Source organism: Saccopteryx bilineata, chromosome 3 (genome assembly GCF_036850765.1).
Source record: "Saccopteryx bilineata isolate mSacBil1 chromosome 3, mSacBil1_pri_phased_curated, whole genome shotgun sequence".
In the NCBI taxonomy this organism is placed as follows: Eukaryota; Metazoa; Chordata; class Mammalia; order Chiroptera; family Emballonuridae; genus Saccopteryx; species Saccopteryx bilineata.
In genome coordinates this window covers 296,943,108-296,961,770 of record NC_089492.1, presented here as the reverse complement: position 1 = coordinate 296,961,770, position 18,663 = coordinate 296,943,108, and the positions used below count along the sequence as shown (strand labels likewise).

The window sequence follows — 18,663 nt, the reverse complement described above, 5'->3', positions numbered from 1 at the left end:
CTGTTTTTGCCTAAAGAGGATTTCTGTTTATGCTTCAGATGTGTGATTTTGTATTGAAGACTTCCTTATTTGCATAAGGCTCTGAACTATATAATAAAGCACAGATGGGAGGGGGAAGACTTGGCTTTGCTCTGGCTTGCCATCAGCTTTCAGAGACCTCCTGATCCCATCCTTTTTCTCTTTCTTCATTACTCAATGTTCTCACTCAGGACCTGAACAATTACTAGCCACATTGGTCCATGGAACCTCCTGTATCATTATATTAGCTAGTGTCACCCTAATAAATTCAATCTTTAAAAAAGGAAAAAATAATATTTTTCTTGAGTGAAGTTCACTTAAATACAATCTTCATAAATAAAATTATACATGGGAGAGAGGGGAATGTTCAACTTGGTGAAAATAAGTGAGACAGAACCTTGATCCTTTGTGAAGTTCTTCTGCATCAGAACTGTCACAAGGGACAGGAGGCCCCATCTGCTGACCAGCCTTTCCCCTGAGGAAGGTCCAGGGGGAGGCCCTGCAGACCCAATTGTCAAATGCTGGTTGCAGAAGGTGTGGGACACCTGGTCCTAGGAGGGCTCTGTGGGGGTCAAGCATTTTGTTTCTTTAATTTTAGAGATGCAAGTGAACTGCCACAGAAAGAGGCAGTAGAGTAAGAAGCAGAGAGGTTCCTTGACCAGTGGAATAAGAGAGACTGAGACAAAGTCATGAAATAAGGCCAGGCAATTTGTATAATTCACAGCCAGATAATTAATCACAAGATATTTCTTCCCTAACCAAGGACACTAAAAGCAAATAATTCCACGCCATGCCAGGACAGACCGAGCTCCTTGGTCCCTCTTCAATGGCATTCTTTTAAAATATTTATTTATTTATTTATTTATTTATTTATTTATTTATTTATTTATTTTAAATTTTATTTAGAAAATTAAATTTCACAGGGAGACATTGATCAATAAGAGTACATAGGTTTCAGGTGAACATCTCTATAGCATTTGAACTGTTGATTATGTTGTTGTCCTAGCACCCAAAGTCAAATCATTTTCCATCACTGTATATTTGTCCCAATGACATTCTTTAAAACTGAAACTAACCAGAAAATAACCCTGACATCTCTTTACGTACATTTTAATGAATTAACATATGGATTAACACACTTGGAAAGTTCATGAATGTTCTGTGGTAAACCCTCTTTTGGGGTACCCCCTAGGATTCCCACCATATAAAAAAAGATAAAAACTCCTCAAAAAAAAAAAAAAAAAAAAAGCTGTTCATTTGCTCTACAGTATTCCCAACTCTTCCTCTCTTATTCTTAGGGTCCCCAGGAGACTTGAAACCAGGGGAGCAGTGCGCAGCTGCAGCTTGTCCCAAGCTCACCACTGAACCTGTCACCATCTGACTTTTTGGTGAGCTATAATCAGCCCCGCCATGGCTTATTTATGTCACTGTGATTTTATCTTTAATATAGGTTTCAGGTGCCGAAGTCTATAACACATCACTGTACACTGAATTGTGTGTTCATCACCCCTGTTTCCATCAAGCCTTTGTGCCCCTGTACCGTTCTGAACCTCCCCCTTGCCCAGCAATCACTACACTGTTGTCCATGCTCATGAGTTTTTTGTCCTTTTTTTGCTCTATCAGTCCACCTGGCCTGAAATCAGGCAAGGGTATTAAGTTGTCTCACTACCCTTTGTAAGTCACAGCTGCTGTTGAGTTTATAACATGCACTATTTTCCTCCCAAGCTAATATAAAAATAGTAATATCATAAAATAGTTGACAGAAGGAAGATCTATTGTGTTCCCAACTCTTACCTAGCCCTTCTCTGAAAGGTGTCAGCCAGCTCTCTACTTATGCATCAATCTCTTTTTTTGTTGTTAGCTCATCTCATTCACTACTTCTCAGTGAGTTCATGCAGCCCAGTGTGGCTCACTTCTTTCCTATAAAGCTTCTAGAAAACAAAGCAGCCCAGCTTAGTTTCTCTCCTCCTACTTTTTGTATATTAAACCTTTTTTGTTATTCCACTGTCCCCAGCTGTAATAAACATACTCTCAAAATCACCTGGACTTGTGTTCTGAAATCTTTCCTCCACAAAGTCAAGAAACCTCATATGATAAGTAGGCCAGAGGCTGATGCACTCCTGAGCCAGTCCCTGTCCAGTAACAAGACCATAGCTTTGGAAATTCACAACCTCCTTCATGTGAATACAGACATGGGTTTAGCTGCAGGAAGAGACTAGGAAGATTCTCCAGGAAGAAGTGGGATAGCCCAGGGCATGCTGCCCTCATTGTATTTTCAGAAATCTCACCATGGGCCCTTCAGTGTCATCCACAGAAGCCCAACCCACCTCACTTCCCAACGTCCTGTTCACATGACAGTGAGGGTGTGGGGAGGACTCACCCACATGTGTCCAGATGCTCAGGCTCAGATATAATCCTGGAAGGAAGGTGATCTGTCCCCAGCAATTCATGCCCCCATGTGCCCTGTTGCATCCACCAGGTATGAGAACAAACGTTGGAGACTTTCAGGAGTTTAGATGTTACTTTATTGGCCAGTTTAACCTGTGAAGGGGCGAACTCCCAAGATGTCCAGAGACACTGTGCTCACAAGGAGCTGCAAATGGGAGCCACACCTGGCACATACAGCTAGGTTCTTATATATCCTAAGTGAGCAAGCACTATACAGCAGCAGATGTGGCAGTTAGCTATTCGCTAGGGAGGTTGCATGCAGCATAGCAACAGGGGCTGGCATAGCAACAGGGGCCGGGTTTAGCTTAGTGGCAAATTTCAAACATAAACCTCTCTGTTCTCAGCCTCACAGGGGCCCTATCAGCACTCCCTGTTCCTGCCAGCTCTCCCTGTTCCTGCTCCATCGATAATTACACTCTGTCAGCCAGCCACAGCACATCTCCCTGAATCTAACATTCCCCCATCTCTTTTGGGCATAAATCAAACCCGTGATTCTTTATCAGCGAGGAGAATGGTATAAGGTTGTGACAGAACTATTAACTTTACTACATCTACCCTCTCCTTTACGAATGCAAGGAGCTTATTAAGGATTATTGGTCCAAAGGTAAGAGCCAATAATAATAATAGGAGGGGACTAGCAATTGCGGATATGAGGGTAGTTAACCAAGGAGAAGTCTTGAACATAGAGGCATACTAGCTAGGGCTGTCTTCTTCTAGGTTCTTATTCTTTAATCTGTTTGCAAGTATCTTGATATTCTCTCTAATTACTCTAGAGTGGTTAGTGTAAAAACAACATTCTTCTCTTGCTAAAGCAGCACACAGTCCTCCTTGCTCAAGGAGGAGGAGGTCTAGCCCTCTCTTATTCTGAAGGACTACCTCGGCTAAGGAGTCTATCTGCTTCTCGAGGTATATTACCTGGTTTAGGTGGACTCTATTGAAATTTACTGACTAGAGTATCACAACCCTACTTTTTACAAAAATAATCTGAGTGAGACCCGTATATGCAATGCCGTCCGGAAGGGGGTTCGGGGCAAGCATAGTGTGGAGTATACTATAAAGCCCTATTTTCACATTGGGGTCACACCTATTACCTAAGTTGTATGAGCTAGGAAAATCATCAGCGAGAGGGCTCCTGGCTGAATCAGAATGTCTCCAAGCTGCTGGTGAATCACAGAACTTGTCTTCAAAGAACTTTGATAAGTCAGCTTGGAGAGTTATGGGGTTGTTATTATCCCAGGTGTTATTCTGTGCTATAACTGTGCCATCTGCTATCCTGATTAAAACCCATTCCTGCAACTTTAGTCCCTTGCTGGGTAAACAATAAAAAGTCATCAGTCCTAAGTGGAGGAGAAGGTAAGCTTTAGAGGCTCTCCAGGGACCCGCTTGACTTGCCAGCTCCGAGATCCTTTGTCGGGTGGTTGGGCCAGCTTCACATGGGAGAGGTGGATCTAGTAGGGCTTTTCAGCTACCTTAATACCTGTGGGTGTACTCAGGATCACCTGGAACGGTCTATTCCACCGCGGCTCAAGGTTGCCTCGTCGGTGGTTGAGAATCCACACCCACTGTCTAGGCTCCGGTGGCTCCGGTAGTCGAGAGCTGTGTTTCACATTTGATTGGGCTGATCTCTGGAGGGCCTGCACCTCGCTTCTGATGTGTTGCAGGGCCTGCAAGGACTTGAGGAAATTATGATTAGAAATCTCTAGTTCCCGTCTGGTCAATCGAAGTACAAGGGGCACAGGTTGCCCAAATAAGATTTCATAAGGGGGTCTATTTATTGAGATAGGGGGTACATCTGGTTCTAAAAAGGGTGAAAGGGAGGAGCTCAACCCAGTTTTCACCGGTCTCCTCTCTCAGCTTAATAATAGTTTCCTTCAGAGTCCTGTTTATTCTTTCTACCTGTCCTGAACTTTGGGGCCTATAAATGCAATGCAATTTCCAATTAATACCTAACTTAGTGGCTAATTCTTGAGATATCCTGGATATGAATGCAGGTCTATTGTCTGATCCTAGGGCTAGGGAAATGCCATATGTAGGTATGATTTCCCTTAATAAGACTTTGCAGACTGTGGAAGCATCCTCTCCTCGCGTGGGGAATGCTTCCACCTATCCTGAGAAGGTGTCTATTAATACTAATAGATACTTATAACCTGACTTCCCAAGGGTCATCTCTGTGAAATCTATTTCCTACAGTTCTCTTGGAGCTTTCCCCCAATACCTCACAAAGGGGGATAGCTTCTTATTCTGCGCATTTACTCTGGCACAGATGCTGCACCTCGAGACAATGGAGTGGACAATATTCTTGATGTTGGGCCCTACATAATACTTCCTGATAAGTTGTTCTAGCTGTTTTGTCCTAGAAGGGTACTAGTATGAATATCTCCTACTATTTCTCTTACTATTCCCTGGGGTAAATAGAGCCGGGAGTCAGGAAGCTCTATCTATCCCTGCTGATTTTTCTTCCCTTTCAACTGCATCCCTTCCTGCTCTTCTTCTGGGGAATATCTAGGATCCGGAGGTAGCGTTGGCTCAGGCAACAATGGCAGAAGGCTTTCTTGTGGCCCAGTTGCTGCCTCTCTTGCAGCTGAGTCTGCTAGGTTGTTACCCTTTACAATAGGCGAGTCCCCTCTCTGGTGTCCTTTGCAGTGGATGATGGCAACTTTGGTAGGTAGCCAAATGGCATTTAGGAGGGCAAGAATTTCATTGCGATTTTTAATGTCTTTCCCCTCTGCTGTCAGTAAGCCTCTCTCCTTGTATATGGCTCCGTGGACATGGGCAGTGGCGAATGCATACCGGCTGTCAGTATAGATGTTGGCAACTTTTCCCTCTGCTATCTATAAGGCTCGGGTTAGTCCTATTAGCTCTGCCCTTTGTGCAGATGTTCCTGCGGGCAGTGCTTTCTACCACAGGACCTTATTTTCCATGGCCACTGCTGCGCCTGCATGTCACTGTCCATCCTTAATAAAACTGCTCCCGTCAGTAAAGAGGGTCAGGTCTGCCTTCCTGTATGCTTGATCCCTTAAGTCCGGGTGGGAGCCAGTCACTGTGTCAAGGATTTGTTTGCAACTGTGAACCAAAGTGGAGTCCGGTATTGGCAACAGGGTCGCTGGGTTCAGGGCTGCAGTTTTGAGGAACTGAACAGATGGAGGGTTCAGCAGCTGAGCCTGATACTGCATTAGCCACACATTAGATAGCCACCTGTCAGGAGGTGCTTGCAGCACTTGCTCTACATAGTGTTCCCCAATGACTTTGATGTCCTGCCCTAAAGTCAATTTACTAGCCTCCTTGACTAGTATGGAGGTGGCAGCAAGTGCCCGCAGACATGTTGGCCATCCTGAGGCTACAGGATCAAGTTTCTTGGACAGATAGGTGACAGGCCTCTTCCACAGCCCAAGTTCCTGGCTCAGTACCCCTAGAGCTACCCCTCCCTTTCTTCTATAAATAGCTGAAAGGGTTTGGCCAGATCTGGCAGGGCCAAAGCAGGGGCAGTCACCAGGGCCTCTTTAAGCACTTGGAACGCTTGCTTCTCCTTATCTGTCCATGTGAACTGCTCTTCCTTACCCCTGGTTAGTTCGTGCAGGGGTTTAGCTAGTTCTGCAAAGCCTAATATCTACAGTTGACAGTATCCTACTGCACCCAGGAATTCTTGTACCTGTCTCTTGTTAGTAGGCTCAGGGATCTGCAAGACCGTCTGAATTCGCTGGCTGGACAATGTCCTTTGCCCTCACTGTAAGTTATACCCCAAATAACTTACAGTTTTCATCACAATCTGGGCCTTCTTGGTGGAGACTCGATACCCTATTCACCCAAGATCTTGTAGCAGGTCCGAGGTAGTTTCCTCATACTCTCCTTCATCCTTGGCAGCTATGAGGATGTCATCCACATACTGGAGCAGTACGATTGATGGATGGGAGGAGTGGAAAGCCTGCAGATTTTTGCTGAGGACTTCATTAAAAATGGTGGGGGAATTCTTAAACCTTTGTGGTAGTCTGGTCCAAGTGAACTGCCCCACTAGTCTATTATCTGGGTCATTCTATTCAAAGGCAAAAATCTCTTGGCTCTGAGGCGCCAGGGGAATACAAAAGAAGGCATCCTTCAAATCTAGGACAGAATAATAGGTATGGGTTGGGGGCAATGAGCTCAGTAAGGTATACCGGTTGGGCACTGTGGGATGAATTGTCTCTACCTGCGTATTCAATTCCTGCAAGTCCTGGACTGGACGATAGTCTTGGCTCCCTGGTTTCTGGATGGGAAGCAGCGGGGTGTTCCAGGCCGATTGGCACCTTCGAAGGATGCCTGCCTCCAGCAGGCATTGCAAGTGCTGGGCGATTCCCTGTCTAGCTCGGGCTGGGACCGGGTACTGCCTGATCCTAACCAGTCTAGCAGTGCTAAGCAGTTGCACCAGGACAGGCGGTTGGTGAGCAGCCAAACCTGGGGGGTTGGTTTTCACTCAAACCTCAGGCACCCCAGGCATGCAGGGTGTCTGGAGCCCCTTCCTCGGCCTCCTTACCTTCTAGGATGGTGGCAAGTAAGTGTTCTTCAGACAGTGGGACAGTTTCTTCTATGTTGACCTTTGCCTCTTTGTTCCCCATAGGGCTTTCCTCCCATCGGAAGGTTATGGTGGCCTGAAGTTTCTGCAATAAGTCCCTTCCAAACAGTGGGTAAGTAAGGGCAGTCTGGAATGACTAGAAAAGAGTGGGTGATGGTGCCTCGACCTAAGTCAGTAATTCTTGCTGTGGCCCATGGGTAGGCTTCTGCTTTGCCAGTTGCCCCTATTATCTTAGTAGTTGCCTTCTGCATCTGGCCCTGTGGTTTCTTTAGGACTGAGTACGTGGCTCTCGTGTCGAATAGGAAGTCTATTGGTTTTCCTTCGACTGTTAAGGTGACCATGGGCTCCTGGGAGCTGACGGGAATGGAGCCCTGGCTCTGTCAGTCTAAGGTTTGGAGCAAGACCTCTGGGCCCTGTCTTGGCCCTTGGCTGTCGGCCTTCAACCTTGGAAACTCTCTTTTCTAGTGCCCTTTCTCCTCATAGTAGGCACATTGATCTTTGGCTATTCGCCATCCCTGGCCCTTTTGCTGTCCCCCTTTCCCTTTGGGAGGAGGTTTCTGGGCATCAATCAGAATTTTGGCAACTTCCTTCGCCCTGCCAGCCTCCAAATCATCCCTATTGACATACACCTTCTGGACTATCTCTAATAGCTTGCTTCTATTCTCTTCCTCGAACCCCTTAATCTTCTGAAGCTTTTTCCTAATATCTGAAGTGGCCTGAGTCACAAAGGCTATATTTACTAGTCTCTGGTTCTCTTCTGCCTCAGGATCTAGAGAGGTATATACTCTATAAGCCTCCATGATTCTTTCTAGAAAGGCTGCTGGGGATTCTTCTCTTCCCTGGATGACTTCACTAACCTTACTGAAGTTGGTTGGCTTTCTAGCTGCTGCCTTGAGCCCCCTCAACAGAGCTCGGCGATACTGGAGGAGCGCGTCCCTTCCCCCAGTGGTATTAGGGTCCCAGGTAGGAAGTTGAGATGGGAGAACATCTTCTATTTCCCTTCCTTCCTCCCGAGTTTCCCTTTCTTTTCCTAATACCGCCTTAGCAGCTTCTCTCATTATTCTGTCCCTTTCTTCAGAAGTGAAGAGGGTTTGTAAAATCTGCTGACAATTGTCCCATGTGGGCTGATGGGTCCTAAAAATGGTCTCAAGGAGAGATATTAGTCCCTGAGGTTTCTCAGAAAATGGGGGATTCTGATGTTTCCAATTGTATAAATCACTAGTGGAAAAGGCACATAGATGAGGTGAGGAGGTGCCTGTGGGCCAGCATCTAGTGCTGGCGGTGCCTCTCAGAGAGGCAAAATGGCTGCACCTCCCAAAGAAGAAGGCAAAATGGCTGTATCTACCCACACATTCATATACAGGTATTGGTCTGGGTGGGGAGCCCTATAGACCATGGCTCTGACAGCAAACAAAGTTGGATGGTCAAAAGTGCCCTCTGTGAGCCATCCCACTTTAAATTTAGGCCATTCCAGCTGGCTCAAGGTCCGGAGGAAACCTGGATGGCTGCGGACCTCCATACCCCTGAGCCCTCTTCTGGAAATCAGAAAAATTCTTCAACAGGCAATTGAGCAGGGATCCTGGCACAGACTCCTGTTGCCCCATCCTAGATGACTCAAGAATAATGAGAAAGGGTAGGATACAGGCAACACACACTATTAACACAAGGAACACACTTGTCTCTCTCACACTCAACTCAATCATTCAAGCTCAGACAAAACGCAGCACAGCGCAAAAAGGATTCCTAATGTGACCGGTCACTCCTAAAATTAACAAATCCAAATATCCAAATTTCAGAGAGCGGTATCTTGCTTCTGAAAGCCCTGGGTAGGTTACCTACTACCTCAAGATTGTGTGCTCCGGAGCCCAAAAGCCAAACCAAATGAGGATCCTCCATAAATACTTACTTAGCTCGAGCTCTCCTTCCAGTCTCCAACCCAAAACTCCGCCAAGGGAGAATCCTGGACAAGCCCCCAAAATGTTGCATCCACCAAGTACGAGAACAAAACATCGAAGACTTTCAGGAGTTTAAATGTTACTTTATTGGCCAGTTTAACCTGTGCAGGGGCGAACTCCCAAGATGTCCAGAGACATCGTGCTCACAAGGAGCTGCAAACAGAAACCACGCCTGGTGCTTACAGCTAGGTCCTTATATATTCTAAGTGAGCAAGCATTCTACAGAAGCAGATGTGGCAGTTAGCTATTCACTAGGGAGGTCGCACGCAGCATAGCAACAGGGGCTGGCATAGCAACAGGGGCCGGGTTTAGCTTAGTGGCAAATTTCAAACATAAACCTCTTGTTCTCAGCCTCACAGGGGCCCTATCAGCACTCCCTGTTCCTGCCAGCACTCCCTGTTCCTGCTCCTTTGATAGTTACACTCTGGCAGCCAGCCACAGCACATCTCCCTGCATCTAACATGCCCCACCCATGGAATCTGGTCATATGCCACAAGGAAGCCCAGATGTCCACCATGACCTGTCCCTCCCTTCCTTTCCAGGACTTACCAAGCCCCAGGACGCCAAGGAAATTGGAGAACCTGATACTGTACTGTTGAGTAGGAGGCAGGTGTTAAGGAAAGCTGATAGATTCACAGGATGTGGTGGGCAGGGGCCTCACAGCACAATCTGTACTGTTCACAAGGTGCCTGTCACACAGGAAGATGACTGGCTACTTCTCATTATGAGGACGGCAAGTGCTGGGGGGTCTGACCTGAGCTGTGTGAGTGAACACACATATCATACTTTTATTTTAAAAAAAAATCAGTTAACCAGAAACTTGGTTTCTTCTTCTTCAGCTTGAGGTATAATAACAAATGGGAATTGTGTACATTTAATAAATATATCTTGGTGCTTTGATATATATGTCCATCTTTCAAAGATCACCACACTCAAAAAACTAACATCTCCATCAACTCACATACTTTTCTGTTTTTCTTTGCAGGGAGTGAGAATGCTTGACATCTACCCTTAGAAAATTTCAAGGATATGAGTCATTATTTGTACCTAGGATCCACACTCCATACCCAAGGTCTCCAGAACTTATTGATGGTATAACTGAAAGTTTCTATGTTCTGATTCATATCTTCTTCTTTTTCCTCCTCAAAGCCCTTTGTAACAACTATTTTGCCATTTTTTAAAACTATAAATCCAGCTTTTAAAAAACAAGCAAACAAACCTTTCCATGTAAGTGAGTCACATGGTATTTACCTCACTGTGGTAATTTAGCCACATTAGTCACTAATTCCACTGCCACCTAATGTCCTCCGGGCTCATTCATTCATGTTGCCCCACGTGGCAGCGATTCCTTCTTTTTAAGGCTGAGTGACATTCCATTGTGTCGATATGTACCACATCTTTTTTATCCGTTGACCCGTGGACAGACATTGGCGATGTCCACGTCTCGGCAGCTGTAAAGGAACCCTGCAGTGAATATGGGGGGGGGGGGAACAGGCGCCTCTCTCAGATCCTGATTTCATTTCCTTTCAATGGACACCCAGAGAGAGACAGAGCGAGGTCACAAGAAAGATCCCTTTTCAGTTTTGTGAGGAATGTCCATGCCAGCAGCAGGGTCCATGGTGGGCGGATTGTGGAGACCCACATGCATGTTCCTGGAAACCCTCCCCATGTCTCTGCTCTGAGCTGTCCTGGAGGGTCCAGCCCTGCTGAGCCCCTCACAGGACGAAGGTCGGGCTCACAGGCAGTGCCCGGAGAGGCTTCCGGGGGTCAGAGGCTCACACCCACCTTCCCAGGAGAAGTCACAGTGCAGACTGTCTCTCTGCTGAGCTCTGCCAGCTTGTGGGAAGGCCAAGGCTGGTAAAGAGAAGTGTTCCTGAACTTTGTGCTCCATTGGGTGCTGGGACCTCACGACATCATCCCAGAACATCTGTGACAGTATCTTTGTCTGTGGATGGTGGTAAATTGTTACCTCTGTGGGTGAGCAGATCTGGGGCTTCTGGTCTCACCACCATCATGCTGGCCTTCATCACTCTCATCTTCCTTTGTCTTTCCCTAACGACTGGTGATGGTGTGTGTCTTCCCCTGGGTTCATTGTCTGTTTGTAGAAAATATGCTTGGTAGAAATGTCTACTGAAGTCCTTTGACCATTTAAAAAAAACAACTATGTGTGTGTGTGTGTGTGTGTGTGTGTGTGTGTGTGTGTGTGTTTGAGTTCCATGGGTACTTTACATATTTGAGACCAGATATTATCACATACATAATTTGCCAATATTTTCTCCACTTCTGTATTTTTTTCACTTTCTTGATATAGTGTTCTTTGACTCTTATTTATTACTATTTTAATAAAGTCAAACACAACTATTTTTTTTATTTATTGTGCTTTTGGGCTTTTTTTTTTTTTGACAGAGAGTCAGAGAGGGACAGATATGGATAGACAGACAAAAAAGGAGAGAGATGAGAAGCATCAATTTTTTTGTTGCAGCACTTTAGTTGTTCATTGATTGCTTTCTCATATGTGCCTTGACTGTGGGGCTACAGCAGCACGAGTGACCCCTTGCTTAAGCCAGCAACCTTGGGCTTAAGCTGGTGAGCTTTTGCTCAAACAAGGTGAACCTGTGCTCAAGCTGGTAACCTCGGAGTCCCAAACCTGGGTCCTCTGCATTCAAGTTCGACGTTCTATCCACTGCACCACTGCTTGGTCAGGCGTGGTGCCATTTCTAATCAACAGTTCTAACATGATAGAAATGTTTGCCTGAAACCTGTGTGCTCCTATTGATCAAGGTCACAGTGTTCAAGTTAATTTTCTAAATAAAATTTAAAAATAAATAAATAAATACATAAATACATAAATAAATAAATAAATGCTGGAGAAAAAAGAAAACACTCCACAGAAATGTAAGGAAGTCAAAGCTCATGAAGACGAACTGTTTTCTGCTGAGTTTCACATTAATTATACTGATCGACTTTGAGTTCACCTTGGCATATGGTGTGTGCTACATGTCAAAAAAAGTTCTTTTTTAATTTCTTACATTCATTATCTACCACTACTTGTCAAAGATGATAAGTCTAATAGACGCTGTGTTTGTTTTTTAAGATCTAATATCCAGTGAGTTTCCATCTGAAAATGGAGTCAAGACAAGCCTGCCCTCAACATCCTTCCTACCCTCCCGCCACTGCACACCGCTGCCTTTCTACGAATCCTCAGCAGGGTCCAGCAGGGGACCCAGCATCCTGAGTACTGTTAAGCCTGCACCCAAAACCTGTGTGAACCCAATCTACTACCTAATGGAGCTGAATCTCATTCTGTGCAATGACCCCCAGGTCCCTCATGGTGACCTCCACACCAATCCAGGCTGTGGGAATAAGATGGTACCGGAAACTGCGGTGCACACATAAAAATTTCAGTTGCGTGTTGGATGACACTGTGCAGGTGTTTCTCTCCTGAGTTCAGTGTCTGCCTCAGGCAGGGAGTCACTGTTGCTTGGACAGAGTGAGCCCAGTCAGGCAGGTGGGGATCATGTTTGGAGGCAGCCACATTGCCAGCGTGTGACACATTTGTCACAAACACATCAACAACCACTTTGTTGGAAGCTCAATGTCTCATTCAGCTTGGGAAGTCACCACCTCCTCCTTCATGACAGCTCACTACAGTCACGGCAGACGTCCTACCTGCCTCTGGTCATATGTGATAACCAGAGTCAGATGGGCTACAGGTTAAAATGAAATAAATTAATTTTTCTTTTACAAAAAGACCCCCATAGAAAACAACTGTACTAGCTTGTGGGTGACAAGATTGTCTTCAAATGGACACAAGACCATGATGTTAGTGGAAAATAGAAACAGTGGAATTCAGCAACGGTATGAACTTCTTCTGTTCCTTGTAAACTCGAGCAAGGGAATGTAGAGGAAACCACATAGTGGGACTCAGCAGGAGAAGGTATTCATGATGCCAAAATCAGACAACGGCTGGGTACTGAGATCATTGAAGGAATATGTACACATCTGTAACATGACAGCAAACAATAGAAAAACAAGAAAAAAACTTTAACCAGCAAGGTACATTGACATGCAAATGTACAGTAATATTTCTAAGAGGTGCAGAGCGTTATATGTCATTGAAAAAGTGTACATTAGACCACAAGGTGGTTCCCATACACACACTGAATGGTTAAAATTAATAGGGCAGAAAACACTAAAGGTTGGCATGACTGTGACCCCACCAGTATCCTCAGATGCAGGAAATACAGTGGTCACCCTGGGAAACTGCACAGCAGAATTTTCACAGAATAGCACCTTCAGAAACCATGATTAATATCTTGTTGTGCTGTTTAGAACCAGACTGGCAGGGACCAAGTCAGAATGAGAACCTGGGTCCTTCCCTCTCTGAGCAGGATTTCACCAGACAGAAAGACGAGAGTATGGAAACCAGGTGAGACCTCACATACTGCTAATTAGTCTGCAGTCCTGGAGTCCTCCCGAGCCCTCATCCTGTGGAAACGCAGAGCCAGGCCCTGGGCAGGGCCATCCCCTTGCTGTGTGTCCACAGCTGTGGGAACCCAGAAGGGCAGCAGCCCCTGACTCACCACATCCTGTGCGTCTCTGTCCTTCAGGCCCAGGGGCTCCTCCATCTGCAGAGCGGGAGCCCTCAGAGCAGATGCCATGCTGTCCCTCCTATTTACTCTTCTCTGTTTTGGTCAGTTGTGAACATGGGGAGGGGCAGAAAAAGGGGGAGACGGGGTGGCTCATATCCCTTGCTCCTGAGAAACCTCAAGTTCAGACAGTTTGAGTTGCTGATGTCTTGTTGAAAGAGAATCACCTTCAACTTTATGGTGCCAATATCTGAGAAGGACTCTCTTCCAGGGCTGAGTCTGGGCCAGAGGACCTGCGTGCAAGCAGAGGAGTTCGTTCCAGGATCCATGTCCCACCTGTTACTTAATCCCCTGGAGCTCAGGAGAGAGCACAGAGTCCTGGGCTGAGGTGATAGAACAGGATGGTGTTGGGCTGAGCTGGGGAAAGAAGGAGGGAGGGTCTTTGTTTTGCAGCCTCTGGTTTCCTTCCAGGGACCCTCTACAAACCCACACTCTGGGCTGAGCCAGCCTCTGTGATTCCCTGGGGGAGTTCTGTGACCATCTGGTGTCAGGGGACCCTGGTGGCCCAGGAATTTCATCTGTATGCAAAGACACAAAAGTGTCCTTGGATAGACAGAAACCGATGGATCCCGGTGACAAGGCCAGATTCTTCATGAAAAACAACTATGCATGGAGATAATACTGTAACTACCTCAGCCCCACTGGATCGTCAGAGCTCAGTGACCCTTGGAGCTGGTGGTGCCAGGTGAGAGGACACTGAATGGTCCCAGCCTTTGGCTTTGCCCTCAGGAAGGGGGTCTGCTCCAGGGGGTCTCCCCTCTCACAGCCAAGCCTTGGGAGATGGGAGGGAGGGGTGAGCCCCATCTAACATGCTGCCTCCTCCTCTCCTAGGATTCTACAGCAAACCCAGCCTCTCAGCACTGCCCAGCCCTGTCATGACCTCAGGAGGGAATGTGACCCTCCAGTGTGGCTCAGTACAGGCATTTGACAGTTTTGTTCTGACTAAGGAAGGAGAACACAAGCTCTCCTGGACCCTGGACTCACATTGTCATGGCAATAAGGCGTTTTGAGCACTGTTTCCTGTGGGCCTTATGAACCTCAACCACAACTGGACATTCAGATGCTATGGATATTTTAAGAAAACACCCCAGTACTGGTCACATCCCAGTGAGCCCCTGGATCTACTGGTTTCAGGTGAGGTGTTTCCAAGCCCATTCTTTCTGAGCACTGTCAGCTCAGGCTCATCCCCCCGAGACACATCAGAATTTGGATGAGAGTCAGGGGGCTCTGAATCATGGTCTCACAGCAGAGATCTGCCTCTCAGGGACCCTCCCACATGATTCAACCCCTCCCCTTCCCTGGGTTTTGAAGGTGGCCGGTGCACAGGGGGAGTGCCTTTGGGGTGACACAGGTCAGATGTAGGAGACTCTGAGTGATTTTGGATTCCCGGGTTACCCCCAGCCTCTCACCACTGTTGTAACTTCATTCCCAGGATCCCCTGGAGGCCCCAGCCCCTCAGACACAGAGCTCATCTCCACAGCTGGTGAGTCACTGAGAACTCTGCTCAGAGGGAGCACAGACCAGCCCAGGGCAGTTCTCTGTCTCTCAGATGACCTTCTGCCTCCAGACACTCAGCACAGCCCTGTCTCCCAGAGGAGCTGGTAGTTCTGAATAGATGATGGTAGAAGGTGGGACCACAGGGCCCAGGGCTCCGAGACTGGCAGGTGATGGATGGGATGGTCATGGCAGAGGGAGATGTTGAAGTCCAGCCTTAAGGAGGGGCAGCCAGACTCATGTAGCAGGGTGGCAGCCTCCACATCCCACCCCTATATCTAATCTCCAGGATGCTCTGATGATCGGTCCCTCCTCCCCACAGAGTCAGAGTTGCAGGGGGATAAGTGAGGGTCTCTGTGGGAGGTGGTGGCTGTGTCCATGGGGGACAGGGGCTGAGTCATGTGGGGTTCAGACACCTGTAGGGAAGCTGACATGGACACACCTTCCCCTGTGTGGCCTCAGTGTCCCCAAGTGTAAAAGGAGAGAATCGTGGCTCAGATTTCCTTTCAATTCTGGCTCTGAGCTCCTGGGAGAGGGCGATCACAGGGAAGCCCCTCAGGACATGACATTATGAAGCCTGTCCCTCTCTTGAGCATGGCTCCCTTGTAGAACCTCCCACTGTCCTGCCAGGCACTGGGTGACTTGAGGAGGGAATGTGACTTGACAGTACGAGTCACAGAGCCTGAGGGACACTTTCCTTTCATCCATGAAGTTCTCAGCCCATTCCCCTCCGTCACATGTCTGTCAGCAAAGTATACGGTGCGGCAAAAGTAAGTTTACAGCTGTCAGTATATTAAACATAGAGTTTACTCTTGTATTATTACTTAAAATCATCATGTTATTTTCTATACAAACAACTGTAAGAATGCTTTTGCCCCACCCAGTATTTAGCTGGGTCAAACGAGGCCCTGTCCTGCATGAGTCCTGTGACCTCAGTCAACAGGGGCCCTACAGGTGCCTACAGCTCCTATGGCACCAACATTTTCTTGTTGTCACACCTCAGTGACACCCTGTGGCTCCTAATGTCAGATGAGGGGACACTGACCTTGTCCTTTCTCATGCACTCAGCCCAGGGTCCTGTCTCTGCAGAGTCTGAGGCAGTGATCAATAAGGGGGTTCAGGGGGCCCCACAGAGGACAACATTCACCCTCCTGCATGGCTCCAGTTATATCATCTGCTGAGTAAGTGGGGTCTCTGAACTCTGAAGGAGCGAGTTTACAGGGTCTGCTCTCAGACTGAGTGCTGAGCACAGCAGTAAAGCATCCCTGTATCATGACCATGTTTATCACTGTTCCTGAGCTCTGGCGGCACAGGTCCCTCTGGTCCACAGTGAGTCCGTGCAGGGTCAGCGTCACAGGAGGCCGAGAGGACCCAATGAGGAGAGCAGGGAACCTGCAGAGGGGAGACAGGGTCACTGGGGGACTGTGCAGAAGTTATGACCTGAGAAGCGGAACATCTGAGAGCACAGAACCAGCAGGAGGTCGTGTGTTTGCAATCCTCATTCCCGCCCTCATGTCATGGCTCTCAGAGCACCTGACACCATCAGCCCATCACAAAACAAGTCAGACCTCAAGAGTGGTGAGAAGGAGAAGTCCTCAGTTATGGGGCTGGGCTCACAGGGTTATGTTCTGTGATGGGAAAGTAGGAGTCGTGTGGGGAAATTTGGGGTCAGGGGTTACTTTGGTCTACACTGACCTTGGTGATCTCTTTGTCCACTCCCAAGACTACACAGTGGGGAACCTCATCAACATGACTGTGGCTGGACTGATCCTGCTAGTCCTCAAGGTGCTGCTATTTCAGGCTCAAAACAACCAGAAAGGGACCCATGATATAGTCAGGACGTGACCACAGAGGGCACAATGGAGTGTTCAGGGAGGTGGAGCCTTGGAGCCCACGTGATGACCCAAGAGGTAGTAAGAGAACATCTGGACGATGTTCTGGGAAACTGTCTTCTGAGACTGTGCAGTGGAGTAAACAGGGTTTGGGTGCAGGAAGGTGACTGAAAGCACCCTGTATAGGACTCTTGCTCCATTAATTGTGTATTTTCTCTCCTTATCTTGTTTGACTGTCTGTAATGATCCCATTTTTCTTCCTACCCCTGTGACATGAGTGTCCATTGCACATGGCGGGTTTGGGTCTTCACATCTAAAACATTATGCTCTCTTCTGTTAGTGTGCATTAAAATGTTCCTTATTTCTAATCACTACAGTACCAGATAGACATTATAGAGTCTTCATCTCTTTAGTTCACAGGAGCTAACCTAGTCTCAATAACTGAACAGATGGACAAAATCAGACATGAGCCTGGGAAGGAGTAATTCAAAGTGGTGTCCCCTACCCTCTCTGGACCTCATGATCCTTCCTGACTTCATCAGGAGTCACCTGCACCATTTCTCCAGAAATGTCATCACTTGGTGTTTGTAGGGACAGCCAGGTGGAGGGCTGACTCTAAAAATATTCATTTTTAAGTAAGATACAATTTATAAAATTTTCCGGAGTCTGAATATGGATAAAATGAAATGTTATTCAACCAGGAGAAAAAAGATTATCCTGCCATCTGGGACAAGATGAATGGATTTTTAGACCATTTTGTTAAGGGAGACACATCACAGAGAGAAAGATAAATACCAAATGACCTCACATCCCTGTGGAAGTTATAAATGTGAAACTTGTAGAAACAGAGGTGGTATAAGGTTTAATCCCAGGGAGTGTGGGAAAAGGAGAGAGGTTGATTAAAGAGTATCAACTCTCAGGTACGAGCTTAACAGCATTCATTCCTTTCATGGCTGATTTGTAGTCCATTGTGTACACATGCCAGGTCTTTCTTGTCTGGTCATCTGTGGATATAAAAATTCAATGCAGGCCCTGGCTGGTTGGCTCAGTGGTAGAGCATTGGCCTGGCATGCAGGAGTCCCGGGTTCGATTCCCGGCCAGGGCACACAGAAGAAGCACCCATCTGCTTCTCCACCCCTCCCCCTCTCCTTCCTCTATGTCTTTCTCTTCCCCTCCCACAGCCATAGCTCTATTGGAGCAAAGTTGGCCCGGGTGCTGAGGATGGCTCTATGGCCTGTGCCTCAGGCACTAGAATGGCTCTGGTTGCAACAGAGCAATGGCCCAGATGGGCAGAGCATCGCCCCCTGGTGGGCATGCTGGGTGGATCCCAGTCGGACGCATGTGGGAGTCTGTCTGACTGCCTCCCCATTTCCAACTTCAGAAAAATACAAAAAAAAAAAAAAAGATTCAATACAATCTTTTTCTAAATTTTTCACATAACAACTTAGGCCATTGATTTTTTTATGGCTTTTAATTTTCTATCTATCTATATATCATTTATCTATCTATCTATCTATCATCTATCATCTATCATCTATCTATAAGTGAGAGGCTGGGAGGCAGAGTGACAGACTCCCACATGGGCCCCAACTGGAATCCACCAGGCAATCTCCCTATGGGGCAATGCTTTGCCCATCTCCAACGTTTCTCTGCTGCTTGGCAACCCTGCTATTCTTTACACCTGATGCCCAGGACACAGAGCCATCCTTAGCACCTGGGGC

At 47.0% G+C, this 18,663-nt stretch overlaps 1 protein-coding gene across 1 annotated transcript in view; it reads left to right on the top strand.

The window, feature by feature from the left end:
- LOC136330128 (leukocyte immunoglobulin-like receptor subfamily B member 4) overlaps positions 1 to 18,663 on the top strand; it is a 65,124-nt gene that overhangs the window by 14,841 nt on the left and 31,620 nt on the right. The window contains 9 exon segments of the mRNA XM_066266642.1: positions 7,058 to 7,124; positions 9,510 to 9,566; positions 12,062 to 12,336; positions 13,776 to 13,860; positions 14,025 to 14,162; positions 14,165 to 14,281; positions 14,284 to 14,301; positions 14,448 to 14,757; positions 16,888 to 16,895. Of these exon segments, the coding sequence (XP_066122739.1) occupies positions 7,058 to 7,124; positions 9,510 to 9,566; positions 12,062 to 12,336; positions 13,776 to 13,860; positions 14,025 to 14,162; positions 14,165 to 14,281; positions 14,284 to 14,301; positions 14,448 to 14,757; positions 16,888 to 16,895 (1,075 nt within the window).